This window comes from Diabrotica virgifera, chromosome 6 (genome assembly GCF_917563875.1).
Source record: "Diabrotica virgifera virgifera chromosome 6, PGI_DIABVI_V3a".
NCBI classification, from domain to species: Eukaryota; Metazoa; Arthropoda; class Insecta; order Coleoptera; family Chrysomelidae; genus Diabrotica; species Diabrotica virgifera.
Genome location: NC_065448.1, coordinates 241,728,011 through 241,745,590, shown reverse-complemented (window position 1 = coordinate 241,745,590; position 17,580 = coordinate 241,728,011). Strand labels below are relative to the sequence as shown.

The following is a 17,580-nucleotide window of genomic DNA, read 5'->3' as shown; positions in this document are numbered from 1 at the left end:
AGTTTTGAGAAAAACGCGTTTAAAGCTTTGACAACTTTATTTTCAATTTCTTATTTGTCTGTCAAATCGTAAAGTGTTACACACCGGAATATGTTTTTGAATCGCGAAGTAAATTTCTCACTACGCTCAAGTGCGCTGGCGCGATGCTGTCGCTGAGCGAGTCGAAGCTAGGGATATTCAACATGCTGTATTACACCAAAAAAGTAGTCTTGGTAAAACTCGATACTGTTTACCGTTTTCGGAATATTTTTATTTGAAAATTATGAAGTACTGATGCTGATATAAAGTAATGATAAAGTTCTAATAGGTAAACAACAGTTCGATTTTTGAAACCTTGGTAGAATTAGATGTTGTTAATCAGAATGTACTCAAATGTTGAATACACCGACATATTATTAACCTTAAGCGCGTACTTGGGAAATGTAATTTGTTAAATTATATTTTTGTAAAGTTATAGCATGCTATTTTCTGTTTAAGTATACCATGCCTGCTACGACGACAGGAATAAGTTGAACCGCTTGTACATCCCTCTTAAATACCCACGCTTTTCCTTCACGCCAAAGCTTCTTCTTTATCTTTGATTTTTTTCTTTCTAGCGCGACATTTTTGACTAGCGTGATTCATAATCCACTTGCGTAGTTTAAATGAATAATATATATTTTGCCAATTTGATTTGAACTGCATATTTAACGTTGTGATTTAACATTTTAGGTGGAAGGCGATGTCCTGAAGAACGAAGTGATTTGATAATATTTTACAACTCTGTATATGTAGGTGTCATGCAAAAATTTGCTGTCAAATTTAGGAGTTCCGTACAGGTAAAAATATTTAAATGCAATTGAATTGTTCATTTTAAAAACGACATATATGCACTGAAGTAATTTTGAGAAAAATCATTTTAAATCAAGCGATATAAAAATCATTTTTTCAACGTCTTCGGGGGTCGGATTTGTGTGATTTTTTTTTCACAAAATCTTAGAGACTGGTACACTTCGCGTCATAAAAAACTGGTACACTTTTTTTCCCAATGTAAACCTGTGTTCAGACATAACACAACTGCTCGTGAATCACGGCGTTGTTGCCATCACAGATAACGGAATTGCACTAAATCTAAATACAAAAAGAATGTGTGTACTTTGTACGCACGTAAGAAGTTATACTTCTATTATATGATTTCAACGAAATCAATATACTTTAAACAGTTTCTCTACTACTTTCCAAAAATTTTTATTAAAACAATACCAAAAATTAAAAAAATAAAAGAATAAAACACACACAAACACATTGAAAAATGCCACAAATGATTTCTGAACAATAATTGTTGCCAAAAATTTTAATTAAATACGTATTTTCTGAAAAATATATATAATAATATACTTACAATCATAAAATCTATAAAAAAATTATATAACTTGCATTGGGCTTGAACCTACTTCCCGTGTATCCCGCCATACGAGAGTCAAAGCGATTTCAAACTGCACCACCTTCGCGTATACGTGTGGGAATATACACAAACTGAACAACTTTTTGACATTTTGTTTATATGAATTTTTATTAGTTTGATTTTTGTCGAATTAAGATACAACAATATATAGAGTAAGAAAACGATACATTAGATGAAAATTTGTAGAAAGTTTGTTCGTAATCAGATTATGTAAATTAAAGCATTGCCCACTAGGGGTATAGCATAGCAAGTACTAGGTAAGTACATTATTTTTTTTACATTTGCCAAATAGGTATGAAGATAATTTTTTATTGGAATACAACTGAAACATTTAGAATTACGTACCTGTGGCTTTTCAAAACTATTTAAAAAGTCACTATAATTATAAATTCGATTTTATTTCTGTCCTCACAACAATAAAAACTAATATATTATACAACATTTTTGTTTACCGATAACCTCCATATTGAACAATTATTGACAGATCATTTCAACACCCAATCAGAGCCGTATAAAGACTAATACCAAACTGTCGGTGTGCGCATGCGCGCAGATCTATATAAATTCACCCTCAATCTCAATCGCGCCTAAAGAAGTATAACTTCAAAAATAACATTCAAAAATGTATAAAGTTTTTAGATAGGTATTACTTTTATCATTAACAACAAAAAATCGTATTTAATAAATTTAATAACCAGAGAAAAGATTGAGTTAATCTTAAAAAATCCACTTATAACTGAAAAATTAAACGATTAAACACATTGTATAGAACGGACTAGGTCCAGTCCTCGATGACTTATCTAATTACTTGACATCAGTCAGATTTGACAAGTTGGTCAAAGTAAATTTTTAACGATGCCACGTCAGTTAAGTAAGTCTGATAAAACGAGAACAATTTGCCGGAATAATAAGCTTTATCGAAGATGAAAATTTAGCAGTAAATTTAATTAACTCAGTGCCCAGAAGATTACAAGCAGTGATTAATAATAATGGAGCTATGACAAAATATTAATATTTCAGCAGTTTCGAATTTTATTGTAATACATATATTTAAATTTCACACTTGTTCACTGTAAAAGTTGTTCATTTTGTATTAATTTCAAATTTTAATTTTTCCCGTGTGTTTTATTTATTCTAGTATCCCACAACTCAATACAGTTTTGTGCTAGACTTTACGAGAAACCAATCACACCTCTCGATTTGAAATAAACATAATAATTTAAAGTTATGTCTAGATTTGTTATGTGTCATTATTCATGTCATATCTGTCATAAATTATAATAAAGCACGAATAATTAATGTAAGGGTAATTAATTGAAATGGTGGAAAATTACAAAATTAATAAGAGAATTTTTTAGGATGCATGTTTAAATAAATGTGACTGACTAATAGAGAATGCTCGATGTTGTTTTAATTTTTAGTATACCTACTTTGCGGTCTGTCGCCCTGCTTTTAGCTGGTTTGATATAATATTTTCGTTGAACTGGCAACGTTGTCCTAGAAATTAGAATGACATTGTGACAAGACCAACTTACACAACTTGAAAACACGATTTTAGGTTATAAGAGTTGTAATACCAGTTTTTTATGACGCGAAGTGTACAAACTCCATGAAAATGTTGTGAAGTTATTTTTGACAAAATGTGGATATATGTCGTTTTTAAAATGACCGATTTAATTGCAATGATCTCACTTATTTAAACGTTATAATATAATATCTTTACTACGGCACATGGTAAAAAAATAGTGAATATAATTTTTATTTTGCTAAAAATGTGTTACAATTTTGATATTTGCTTTTTGAATGGCAACCATTGTTAAAAACATGTTGACTCACTAAACTTAAATTTTTTTTGCAATAAAATATTGTTATGATGTGCTTTCTATTACTTTTATTTTAATTGAGTATTTATTTAATTAATTAATTAGTGAATTGACGGAAATCATACATAAACAATTAATAAATAATCTCAGGGTGCCTTTTTGTCATAAAAATTAACTAAAATTATCTTAGGTTTTACTTATCCTTTCTCGTGGCTTCAGTATCTCTTAGTTGATCCTTATCGGGATAAAATAGGAAAAGGAAATAAATAGAAAAATCATAAATAAGCACATACAAATACCTTTATTATCAAAAGCAATGCTCTGAAAATCTATCAATTAAATCCTGTGGGCATAATTGTCCAAATGAAACTGTTACCATATAATTAATATAATTTAAACAAATATTTATCGCTTTGTTCCTGATACCATTTATAAAATAAGCTAAACAAACAAATTTAGGTATTTGCAAAACTACTTATACTTCCTATTAAATTATTGAAATGTTGGAATCTTAATTCATATGCTTTTACGCAAATATTTTAACTTCTGATTACAAAGAACATCTATCACATAAGTTATTGACTGACCTTTTTGATTCACACAAAATGATGTCTCCTCTTGACCCAAACAGCTCTTCCTGGTTGATTATTTTAGGCTGCCAATCAAAGCCCTCTCCGTTCTCAGTATCAATCCAGCAGCACACCAGCAACTATTTCTCCAAAACACAAGCTAGGCCGCTTTTGACCAGTACTCGTTCAATAAACTCCAAAACTCTCCTCTCTTTCTCTCAATAATAATCTCCTGAGACCCAAGTATCTTTTTACTTGGTGTCACAAATAATTTTAATAACGATAATTCTTGTAACTTACTCTCTTGGATTTTACAGAATCAAAGAGGTATTTCTTCTCGATTTGATTTGTCTCTCATTCCACTTTTCAGCTACTCTCCACTAACAAACAACCACTAGTACTTGCTTCTGAACTATACGCGAAAACTTTCGACTGCCCTTCTAGGATGCCGGTGACATACACCTTTCTTTTCCAAACTGTCTCAACATTCAAACTTCCCTTTCCCCATTCCAAATTGCCAAGCCAATCAGAAACATTTCTCTTTCCACATTCCTCTTTTTCATTCGAAAAACCCAGGCATTCTTTCAAACAATACTTCTACTCATCCTAATCACTTTCCGGAAATTATACAAATATTCTTGTGCTTAAAACAAACAGACTTAAAAATCCAAATCTCTCTACCTTTATTTTTCTAAAAACTAATAATTACAGCTACCTGTGGATTTTACCTTCCCGTAACAAACAATCTTTTTAAATTATAATCCGAAATAAATTGTCATTTCACTTCACTGTATTTGCAAATGTCTTTAAGTCTTCAGGGAAAAACTCATTAAAGAGAAACCCACTGCGTAAAAGCTACCTTCTACTAAATAGTTACAAATCAATATACAGGGTGTATTAAATTTATGTGCCCGCGTTATATTAAAAAAATAAAATTTTTATTCTATCTTTGATTGATAAATTGATACACAATAATATATAATTTTATATTATCAACTATCTATTTACTGCAATAATGATTTTATTTATTTCAGACTAGTAATTTACTGCTAAGCCCACTTCCTGCAGTGAAAAGTAAAAGTTTAATTTCCTCTAGTGTCCAAGTTGTTGGAAACGTATTTCTGCGACCGTTTGAGATTCCTGTGGCTAGCTCCAGTACGAATTTTAATTACTTTTTCAGTAGAAGCCCTTCCAAGGTAAAATATACTTTTTCAATTAAGGTACTAGTACACTTTAAAAGACCAAAAATAATCATTTTTTTCAAGAATTTTTTTCTCAGAACCGTTATTAGAAATGAACATAAAGTTTTTTTCATATTAATATATAACTCTTAGAGAGTACAAAAAATATATATTTTTTCATTTATGCACGTACACTAATATTGCAGAGGGCGCAAAAGTCGAGGCCTCGAACAATGATGGCGGACAGTTAATCTCAGGATTGGGATATCTGAAACAAAAAAATCGTACTGCATTTGAAAAAGGAAGGTTTCTTACGTGACAATTTACCACAATTTCATCAAAAAATAAAAAATAATTATTTTTTAACCATGAAAAACTGAAGAAAAACGGGTCATTTTTTCACAAAATTTTTTCAAATTTCCGTAAAATCTTTTCTTTGCGGAATTTTTCACTAACGGTGGTAAATTCTCACGTAAGAAACCTTCCTTTTTCAAATGCCGTATGATTTTTTTGTTTCAGAGATCCCAATCATGAGATTAACTGTCCGCCATCGGAACTACTTTTTTTCGAGGCCTCGATTTTGGCGCCCTCTACAACATTAGTGTACGTGCATAAATGAAAAAAGATATATTTTTTGTATTCTCCAAGAGTCAGATATTAATATGTAAAAAGTTTTGTTCATTTCTAATAAAGGTCCTGAGAAAAAAAATCTTGAAAAAATGCTTATTTTTGGTCTTCTAAAGTGTACTAGTACCTTAAAAATCTTTTAAAAATATTTTATTTTACAAATATTTTTATTAGGTTGAAAAACTTAATCTTTTAAAATATAGTAATTTTAACAATATTATGTAACTGTGATAATTGATTATCTACACTTGAGAGCAAAAAAATCGACTCACTCGATGAATTGTAGTTTTTGCTTAGTAATTTCATGTTGTCTTCTTTGAATTAAAACAAGTAATGCAAAAAGAATATTGTCTACTATAGAGCTTGTAATTTATAATTGGCAACGTTTTGTAAAATTTGTCTTCTTCTGTATGGCAGGGGGAATGAATCAAACATCGTAACGGGCATGTTCTACGCAATGTAGACGTCTATTAATTTGCTGGTGGTCGTCTCAGTCCCTTTTAAAACGTTGACCTGTGTGTACACTTCGAAGTGAAGTAAGCGAATATTTTACAAAATGGATACTTTACCAGTGAAGGTGGTCCAGATAATTGCATTATTACGAGAAGGATATAGTCCAGAGGACTGTCGCCCGTCGCCTCCTTATGACGAAGTCTGCAGTCTCAAGGGCTTGCCGTCGCTACCACGAGACAGGTAGCTACAGTCGACGACCAAATTCGGATCAGCGGCGACGTGTAATGACAGAGAGGGATGATCGATTTATTGTACTGAGCGTTTTACGGCGAATTCTTATTAAATATTTTGTTGATACAAAAGATGTTTGCAATATTGTCTTGACTTTATATATTAACATTTGTTTTAGGATCTAAAAGATATCAACAAATTGGTTAGCAATAGTAAAGTGACAGGAAAACGCCTTTTAGCAGATGATTTAGAAGCAGAATCACCCCCAAAAAGATTATCAGATCGTAAGTTCCATACTTTGGTCGAAGAACGTAGGAACCAAAACAGCGAATAGTTATATTTATGTAATAAATTATTTTATTATCAAGTAAACACGCGAAGAGATATAGAATTGATTAAAAAATGGTTTTAAAATTAAAAGGCCGATTTTAAATATCATTCATGTTCATAAATTAATCCTTGGGCCCACCATTAAAAAAATATATTACCTCTCTCATGAGACTTTTTTTATTCGGCTATTTATGTTGAATCCCACAAGTTTTCCATTTAGGAAAATTTTCGGCAGGGGGCATTTCGTAAATATAGAGGTTTCTAAACATTGGTGCGTCCGACAATTGTACCCTTAAAAATTTGTCCGACAATATTACCAGTTAATTGCAAATATTTTTATCAAATCATCCTGCAAAAATCAGCTGTGAGGGTATAAATCTTATGATTCTTTATGATGCGTACGCCCCCCTCCTATTAGGCGGGACGCACTATGGAGTCATAAATGATGATTTTTTGCAGGATTGTTTGATAAAAATATTTACAATTAACTGGTAATATTCTCCGAAAAATTTTTAGGGTACTCCATTTGTTGGCCGCAATAAAGTTTAGAGACCTCTATATTTACGAAACGTCCCCCTCCCGAAAATTTTCTGAAATAGAAAAGTTTTACGATTCGTCATGAATAACTAAATAAAAAAAGTCTCCTGAGCGAGGTAATATTTTTTTAAACGGTGAGCCCAAGGACCATACATATTGTGCCTTTCTATAAGACCGAAAAGATATTATGAATATACGCTTTTGTAAAATCTGTTTAGCTTAATAATAAATGACTATTGTGAAAGTAAATAAATAGAAATGGCCAATTTTAAATATTAATTATGAAGGTATTTGATTTTTGTGATTATATTACATATTTATATAATAGATCTGGCGTACAGATCAAAGATTTTAACAAGGTACTTTACTCCTTATACCTTAAGAACTAAACAAATTTTCTTGTTTTTCAATTTGTTCTGAATTATTTCAATTACACTTTCCAAGAAATGAGAAGTATTATGAGAAGAAATGAGAGTACTTAATAATTTATAACGGGATTGATGGGCTAATAATGCAGTTTTCTTGTTTTGATGCTCTTTGTGACCTCGCAATCTTCTCACACCTCAAATACTTTCAACTTCTTTATATTATCCACTTTTAGTGTCCAGCTTTCCATTCCATACAGTAAAGTCGAGAACACGTAGCATCTTAAGGCTTTTATCCTCAGCTTCAGAGGAAGGTCTCGATTAACAAACATTTTTTTCATTTTTATAAATGCTTGCCTTGCAATTTCAATGCGTATCCTGATTTATCTAGCTTGGTCATTGTTTTTATTTACCCAGGTATCCAGATTTGTACTAGTTGTAGTTATGTAACGGGTAACTCTTTCAGGAAAACACAGGTTAAAAATAAAATAAATATATTTAATATATATATACACCGGTATTTTAGGCGTCAACGCCCTTCTGGTAGCGATTTATGGGGGAGTATCACCGAGCCGCAAGCCCTTATCCCTTGCCGTACTGCTCCCTCATAGGCCGATCAAATGCCCGCATATTCCAGTCTAAGCGCCAGATTCATATTTAGAATATTATACTGACGCGTTAGCCTTTTTTGATTTTCCGATGGTCTGGCTGGGCTTGAACTCACATATCTCACGTAGAAGTGAAGTGCGGGTCAGCCGCTAGTCGCACTGAGCTATCCGATCGACAGATAATTAAATACAGTTTAAAATAAATAAAATAAAATATAATTCTGTCTTCTGCAAAGGAAAAATAACATTATACTCATTACTGTCATTCGAACACAATAGAAATACCTATTAAAACGATAGAATACACAACACAATATACCGGGTGGTGAATTGGAAAACGGACCATAGGAAACTCAATGTAAAATTCTAAACTATTGAATTCCTGCTTCCCTAATTATTTTACATCAAAAGACATTAGAAACTATTTGTAGAGGATTGAAATCTGTATTGAAAACAACTGTTAAAATTGTTCTACGAATTAAACATATTCCAAAATTTTGTAAAAATGTAATACGTTTTTCAGCCTAAAATTAGGCCACACACAGTGCAATAATGTGTCACAATGACGTTATTATTTTCACATTTTTGAACTGTCAATATTTTTATTTTATCATTTATTGTTTAAAAACAATACAGTTGATAAGATACCTCAGTTGCGGAGAAAGTATGAATAATAAAGATTTTTTATTCAGTTAATGGTAACCGCACTGTCAGTTAAATAGTAACGTGTGGCCTAATTTCTATACACATACCTACTGTGGCAAATGTATCATATTTTTCAAAATTTTGGAATGCATTTAAATCGTAGAACAATTTTAACTTTTGATTTTAATACGGATTTCAATTCTCTACAAATATTCTCTTATGACTTTTGATGTAAAATAATTAGGGAAGCAGAAATTCAACAGTTTAGAATTTTACATTGAATTTCCTATGGCCCGTTTTACGATTCACCACCCGGTATATACAATAACTATCTCGCTACGCGGAATCAACATCCACACATTCAGACCCAGACATCGCATTTCAATTCAACTCGATAACATTTGAACAGTGACACTGTCACCCGTCCATCGTTACTACCGCTTACTGCGGTAACGGTTACGGTGGAACGCCACGTCAATACTGTGGCGTCTACCTAGGCATAATACCACCTCAAATCCGGTGCATCTCTGCCACCGAGCTATTTTTAGTTCAATACGTTAGCAACAACTGATTTTATTATTCTCCTGGCTCGTCTTAAATATGCTCTCGATGCCACTACTCCTTCGGTTTCGCCCAGCGGTGTTATGAAGAGGGGATGCGCCCACACGGATACTCCTACGGTCGTCTCTGGTCGACCGGCCCATCGCCCGCTGCGTCATCATATTATTACAGTTATAGACTTTTTCTACTTGTTTTCCATTGATATCTAGCCTTTCTACTGTATGTTGCTTAGAATTAATCATGAACTTAGTTTTCTTAACGTTAATTTGTAGTCCATTATTAGCCAATCCTTATGGTGTTACGTATGATTGGTATTAGACGTGTGGTCGTTATGAATTATCCCGACTATTACAATACGACTCATATAATTTTGATTTCTTGGAATAGTGTAATTTACAAAGAAAACTCATAGACTGAATTTAATAGGAGCTAAAGAACAAATTGCTGCCTTGTATATGTCAAAAATTCATGTATACCATTAGGTAATTTAATATCTAATTTATTGAATAATTTTATTGCAATACTTAGTTGTATTTTTTTAATAGACTTTTAAGTAAATTGTGTGATTGATTGGTACGACTTAGAAGACAGATTTGTATAGATATTAAGCTGAATTTGTATCTCTATGTTGCAATATAACAAATCACAAAAAATTGTATTTTATTTTTCCTTAAAAAAAGTTTTGAACCCCTTTCTGTGTACTTGTTCGTCCTATTAGTTTGCTGTCACACATGTATCAACTTTTTACAAAAAATACTGGAGGATAAGTTAGACTTCCATCAGCCTAGAGAACAAGCTGGATTTAGATTGAGATATAGCACTAACGGCCACTTACTAGTATGTAATAAAAAACCTGATGATGTGTCTGCAGAATATAGCAAACCATTGGCACTGATATTCGTGGACTACCAGAAAGTATTCGATACCATAAGCCAGCAGAAAATGTTAAAAGCATTGACAAAATGCCGAATAGACCATTGCTACATTAACATAAATATATAGCATATATTTGCTATATATATTGATGTGATCTTGATTATTGATATGAGATAATATTCTTATATGTCATTTAATTTAATCAATGCATTTATAATAATCTAATTAATTTACCAGATCACATATCAATATGTTTTCAATCTCAGGGCTTTTTATAAATTTAATTACTTACTTACGTGGCTTCTAAGTATTTCTCAATGGTTCCTAATCGGGATAGGAAATAAAAGAGTAAAATAATACACACATATGGGTTACAATTATAATCAAAATATTGTTTATTTTATTTAAATGACAATCACTGCTTAATATTTGCTCTATCTTATTATTCTTAAACATAACATTTACACATGGGAATCTTATTTCCTTTTGGTTTCCAATTGAAAGTTTTTATTAACATTTAACTATTAGGATTTATTAGCAACAATTCTATTTAAGTTTGATGAAGCTTTTCTGATATTATTGATTATGTTCTTCAATTTTAAATGTGGTATTTAATACGAAAAACCCATACATTCATGTCCAAACAAATAAGACTGACCTTTTTCTGGTGAACTGAGAATGTCTTCACACAAGATCCGTTTCCTGCTATCCTTGGCTGCGATCAAAACCTCGTCCTGGCTTCCAGTAATGTTCTCCTTTGAAAACTAGCTCGTATAGCTCCCGTTCCTGCTTCTGTCGTGATGCCGTGTTTCTACCTTTTTCGAAACTTCAATCAGCTACCGGGACACTCTTGGCTCAAGGAGGTTCTTTACTCTCGATCTGGCCTACCTCTCGTTCCACGATAGATACTCCACACTCACGGAACTACACCGGCTTTCTCACTCTCCGTACACTACCGTCTACTACTGGACTTCACTTCTCGACAGCTCCTAACATTCTGATCTCTATTTCTCATTCATTCCCCTACTTTCTAAATATCCCTTCCAGATTCACAAATCAACCTTCCACCACCAACTCTCATTCGCAGTATTCCTCAAAACCAATTTTTAATCTTTCTAAATATGCTTAATGGATTTAAAAAAAAAATAGTTAATTCCCATTCTAAAATTACTTTCTACTGTTTACAAAATTTAATGACCTATTATCTACTTCAACTGAGTCTTATTTAGCATAGGCTAATGATCGAACCTTCCGCGAACAACGATAATGACCTATTATCGATTTCCACTGAGTCTTATTTAGCATAAGCTAATGATCGAACCTTCCGCGAAAAACGATAATGGTACGCGCCATTCACTTTGTTTATTCTAAGCGCATTGTCCCGAGTTTCGTAAGCTTCTTCTAATCACTTCTTATAATTAAATATAACAATTTGTTGTATACAGGTTGTTCTAAATTTATATGCCCGTGGTTGAGAAAATTGAAAATATTTTATATTAAATTGAATCCTGTTTATAATTATCAAAATTTAATTTTCATATCAAATAGAAATATAACAATATATATATATTTGCAGTCAATAGGCTTTTCCGTGGATGCATTGAATATGGTTGAGTCTTACCTGCGCCATAGGAAACAGAGCGTCAAAGTAGATGAAAGGTGCTCTGATTTTTTAAACATCTTGTCAGGGGTGCCTCAGGGTTCAATTTTAGGTCCAATCTTATTTACTTTATACACCACCAATATTGGGACTTCTCTGAATACCTGTAATTTTCATCTATATGCAGACGATACACAAATTTACCATTCATTCTACCCGGACTGTTAATCAGGATATTAAATCATTAGTTGGGCAAGAAATCATGCATTAAATATAAATTTTAAAAAAACTAATCTGGTGGTTTGTGGTCCTAGCCGGTTATGTCTGGAGATGAGTAACACCATTGAAATAGTTGTTGATAATGAAATCATTAAACCTGTAACTAGTGCTAAAAATCTGGGTTTAACTTTAGATAATCACCTAAAATTTACAAAACATATTAACACCTGTGTGAGTAAAGCATTTCTCAGTTTAAGAACAATTTATCATAATCGCCGCTATCTATCTTACAAGATAAAAAGAATACTGTGTGAAAGTTTGGTTTTGTCTAAATTTAACTATGGTGATGTTGTGTACGGGCCTTGTATTAGTTCAGATGACAGGAGAAGAATTCAGGTGGTTCAAAATTCGTGTCTTCGTCTTATCTGTGGTGTAAGAAGACACCAGCCTATTTCTCACAAACTAAAACACGTAAAATGGTTGAGCATGGAAAGGAGAAGATATCTACACGCTGCTTGTCTATTCCATAAAATCATCAAAAACTCATTACCAGCATATCTTTTTAAAAAAGTTATATATAGAACTGACATACATAATGTTAATACAAGATATAAAAATACAATTACAGCTCCACCACATCGTACAGAACAATTCAAAAACTCATTTACATATCAAATATCAAAAATATATAATGGATTAGCAAAAGAATTAAAATTAAAGTCGATTGTATCTTTTAAGAAATCTCTTAAAACTAAATTGCTAACTGAGTAAAACATGTGCCATAGTTAATGACCTGTTATGTAGCATGTATAGACTATGTGATAGTTTTTTTACAATATTTAATTACAAAATGTTCCTATTAGTCACGGTTTTTAAAATGTTACAGAACATGAAAAAAATATATATATATATTTTTTCTCTTGCTTAAGATGAAAAGCAGAGGTGCTGATTTCTTGAACTCAGTACCAACTGATCTTCGGCATTTTTTCTTTCTTGTTGTTATATTATGCATTTATATTTTGTATGTTCTTGTGTACTGTATGTACTTGAAGGAAAAATAAAGACCTTATCCCAGATTTAGCCATACGGCTCACACTCCCTCTAAGGGGAAAATTGACTCATCCCAGATACCTACGGTATCAAAAGGATTGAGCTCTGGTGGGACTCTTTCCGTGTTATCGAGCCCTAGGTGACTTGGTATGCAGGTGTATCTCCCAAAAACTTTCGTACACATCTGGCCGTTGCGAGTAGTACAGCTTTCTGCATGGTCTTGTAAAGATGTTCATTTAGACCCAGCCTTTTTATGCTTTCGAGGAGGTTCTTCGGAATGACTCCAGTAGTAGACATAACAATAGGTATCGTCTGGGTACTTTGCATTCTCCATTGCCTTCGTATTTGAATTTCTAGATCTCTGTACTTGGCGATCTTTTCAGTGAATTTACTACGTAGATTATTGTTGTTAGGTATCGCCACATCAATTAGTGTTGTTTGTCTTGTTAATTTATTAACTAGTACGAGATCTGGTCTATTATGTGCCACTGTTTGGTCTGTGAGCACAGTGCGGTCCCAGTATAGCTTGTAGTTGCCATCCTCAAGCATACTCTCAGGGACGTATTGATAATACGGGAGATGGTCCGTTTGGAGAAGTCCCAGCTTGATAGATATCTCTTGATGAAGGATTTTTCCCACTGCGTCATGCCGTTCCTTGTATTCAGTTGCAGCAAATGCCTGGCAGCCCCCTGTAAGATGTTGGATGGTTTCTTGGGCTTGACATCCATATCGGCATCTGTCGTTTTGAACCTGAGGGTCTTTGATGATATATTTCAGGTAGTTTCTGGTTGGTATAACCTGATCCTGAATGGCCAGTAATGAACCCTCCGTTTCAGGGAACATCTTTCCTGATGTCAACCAGTAGTTCGACGCTATATTGTCGACATAATCTTGGCTGACCTCATTGGGATGTCGCCCGTGCAAAGGTTTACCCATCCAGGCGCGCACTTTTTCGTCCTTAGTAAGGTGGTTTATGCGCAGTTCTGCTTCCCTCAGTTTGATCGGTGTTGTGTCATCTACTGCGCAGATAGCGCGATGTAGAGTAGATGTCTCAGCCTGCATCTGAAAATAAGTTCTTAAATTAGCAATTTGTTTATCTAATTGCTCACCTATATCCATAAGTCCTCTTCCTCCTAAATACCGGGGTAATGTCGTTCGTTCTACTGCACTTTTAGGGTGGTGTTTTTGTGCCTTTGTGAGGTGTGTTCGTACTTTTCGCTGAAGATTTTCTATATCCGTTTTTGTCCACTTAACAATACCAAATGAATAGCTAAGCGCGGAACAAGCGTAGGTGTTTAGTGCCTTAAACAAGTTTTTACTGTTAAGGTGTGAACGAAGCAGCTGTTTTACCCTTCTTATAAACTCAGTAGTTATCTCAGTTTTCATTTGCTTATGGTCAATTTTCCGCGCCTGCTTTACTCCAAGATATTTGTACATATCGTTGTCGCCCATGGCCTCGATGTTCTGGCCATTTTGCATATCGAATCCACCGGGCTGTACCTTTCCTCTGACTATATTCAAAACACGGCACTTGTCTAGACCGAACTGCATACTAATATCATTAGAAAATGTTTCTACAGTTTTTAGCATCTCTTCTAGGTGTTCTCGAGTGGAAGCCATTAATTTCAAATCATCCATATACAACAGATGATTGAGCTTCGCTACCACAGTATTATTGCTTTTAATGCTAAAACCTGAGTCAGTGGAGTTTAATAGCTGGGAAAGGGGGTTCAAAGCTAAACAGAACCACAATGGACTCAACGAGTCTCCTTGAAATAATCCCCGGTTGATTGCGATATTTTCGGTTTCGATATTTTCACCAGGTATTTGGAGGTGAATTTTAGTCTTCCAATCTCTCATTATATGCCTTAAAAAGGTCACTATGTTATCATCTACTTTGTATATTTTCAATATATCTATTAGCGATTCATGCGGTACTGAATCAAAGGCCTTTTTATAGTCAATAAAAGCAGTAAAAAGGTTTATTTTTTTAGTGTATGCCTGGTTAGAAATGACTTAGTCGATGATAGGTTGTTCTTTGCAACCCATGGAACCCTTAGCGCATCCTTTCTGTTGAGGCTCTATGATATTGTTTAGAGCACAATGTTGGTAGATACGCCGGGTTACACAGGATGTGACCAATTTATACAAAGTTGGAAGACAAGTAATTGGGCGGTACTTGGATGGATCTTGGGTGTTATTTTGATCCTTGGGTATTAAATAAGTAGTTCCCTGAGTTAGAAATGATGGTAATTCCTGCGGATTAGAAATAACATGATTAATTAATGTTGATAAGCACTCATGAATACTCCAAAACTTTTTAAGCCAGAAGTTCTGAACTCCGTCTGGTCCAGGAGATTTCCAGTTATGAAGCTCTTTGATGACATTTGAGACTTCTTCAGTCATGAATGGTTCGTAGTTAGCAGTGACGTAGTGGTGACAGTTGTGCGTCGTATCTTCTATCCAGCCAGCATTGTTGTTAAAAGCAGCTGGTGTGGAAAGTTGATTTCCCCAAAACTCATGAATTTCTTCTTGGCTTGGGTAAGACTTGTCGACACTTTCTACGGTGGAATTGAGTTTTCGGTAGAACGCCTTCTCAGAGTTCTCAAAAAGTGCATTGTCAGATTTTCGGTTGTTACTAACTTTATACCTTCTTAATCGTCCTGAATAGACGGAGAGTTTTTGTTTTAATGTATCCAGACACTGTTGGGCTGTGTTATTTTCTGGATCATATCTCGAGTGTCTTGCAGTGCTCCGCATTATTTCTTCAGCTCTTTTAATGACTTTTCTACTTGTTACACCTCTTATATATTCCGTGACTTGCCCAATATCCCTACGCAGTAATTCAATTTTTCCGAGAAGTCTTTTTTCCCAGGGTGCAATTCTGTTACCAGTCCTTCCGTTATTAGTACCCCGTCGTGTTCTGATCTTAACGCCCATTACATTGGCAATTGCTGTAGCTGCACAGTAGATTAGCATATGCAGGTACTCCAATGTGTGGGCTTCTACGACATAATTGGGTAGGACTTCAGTATTCACAATTTGTAACAGGGCACCTAGTTTCTTACAAGAGTTTATTCGTGGTAGCGGTGGTCTGCTAAGTGGATTTGTTCCATTAAACTCTTGTACGGCACGAGCCATTTCGTTTTCTAGACTATCGCGCAACTCGTTGTTTTCCTGCTGTGTATTGTCAGGTTGAGTTTCTGGTATGGGAATCTCAGGAATCTGCTCATCAAGGATTTCATTAGGGACTTGATCTAAAACTAGCTCTTGGTTATTAATCTCCCGTTCGACTTCGCTTTTGATCGTATTGCGTCTAGTCTCTGGGATAAGGTTGTTTCTTACGATTACCCGGTATTGATCTGATACTCTTTGCTCCGATACTTGAATATCTGGGTACTCCCTGCAAAATTCGGCATACAGCTGTTGTCTGTAGCCGATCGTTTCTTGACCGAGGTTTGTCACCTTATAATAGAAGCGCAAGATGCATCGTTAATGGACACAGTCCATTTCATGCGCTGCCTCGGTCGTCCCGCTTGAGTGAGCGCCGGCTGATGTTCCGGCGCAGCACCTTCAGCGAGTGGAGCTCTTGCTGTTGTTTGGCTCGCTTGTGGTTGTTGTTCTTGTTGTTGGGCTGTAGCTGTTTGTGTGACAGGGGCCCACCTCCTCAACACCCTGCCACCGACGTCCCGCATGCTGTCACGTCCAGCGTCGGCTCCAGACGTGCCCTGGCGATCCCCAGGCAGCGGCCCTAAACATAAACTATTTGTCTCCATTCTCATGGGTGTGCATTTTATACCTACTGCCAGGTGTCAGTTTTTGCTCCACGGCAAGTATTCCTGCTACTCTCTGGGTATTGGCGCTACGAATACCCAGAAAGCATCCCCCATTCGCAGGGGGCCGCGCCTGATAGAAGAACTGACATAAAACTCCCACAGGAAGACCTTTATTATTATTATTATTATTATTATATGTACCAAAATGCAATGGCTAGTGTAAGACTTTCTGAACAAGAAAAATAAATTCGGTATACAGCGAGGAGTACGGCAACGAGACACTGTCTCTCCAAAGCTATTCACGGCTAGTCTAGTAAAATAAGATTACACTACATGTAAATCGAAATGTAAATTCGTACAGGTTGGAACAAATTTTATATCAAAGTTTAGGTGAGTACAAAAGATATTTTCAAGAAAGTATCCAAATCATATAAGAGGATCATTGTTTAAATAATTAAAAAGGGGTCATTTTTGCACAATATTTACTTTTTTAACTGCTGAGGTTATTTGAATTGTATTGAAGGTCTTTAGGTTTTTTTTCTACAAAGCTGAAGGACAAATCTTTCACCTAAGACTTACTAAATTAAATTTGACCCCCTATTTATTTAAATAATTATATATAAAATTTACAAAAAAATATTTTTTGCGTTTTAAATAAGCACTATAAATTTTTTTATTTAATACG

General features: G+C 34.3%; 1 protein-coding gene across 3 annotated transcripts in view; it reads left to right on the top strand.

The window, feature by feature from the left end:
* Positions 1-7,957, top strand: part of LOC126887439 (retinoblastoma-like protein 1) — a 45,104-nt gene extending 37,147 nt beyond the window's left edge. For all 3 annotated transcript variants that reach the window (XM_050654972.1, XM_050654973.1, XM_050654971.1), the window contains exons 14-16: positions 712-818; positions 4,871-5,032; positions 6,507-7,957. In XM_050654972.1, coding sequence (XP_050510929.1) covers positions 712-818; positions 4,871-5,032; positions 6,507-6,662 — 425 coding nt within the window. In that variant the 3' untranslated portion in view covers positions 6,663-7,957. The remainder of the gene's footprint in view (positions 1-711; positions 819-4,870; positions 5,033-6,506) is intronic.
* Positions 7,958-17,580: the final 9,623 nt, after the last annotated feature.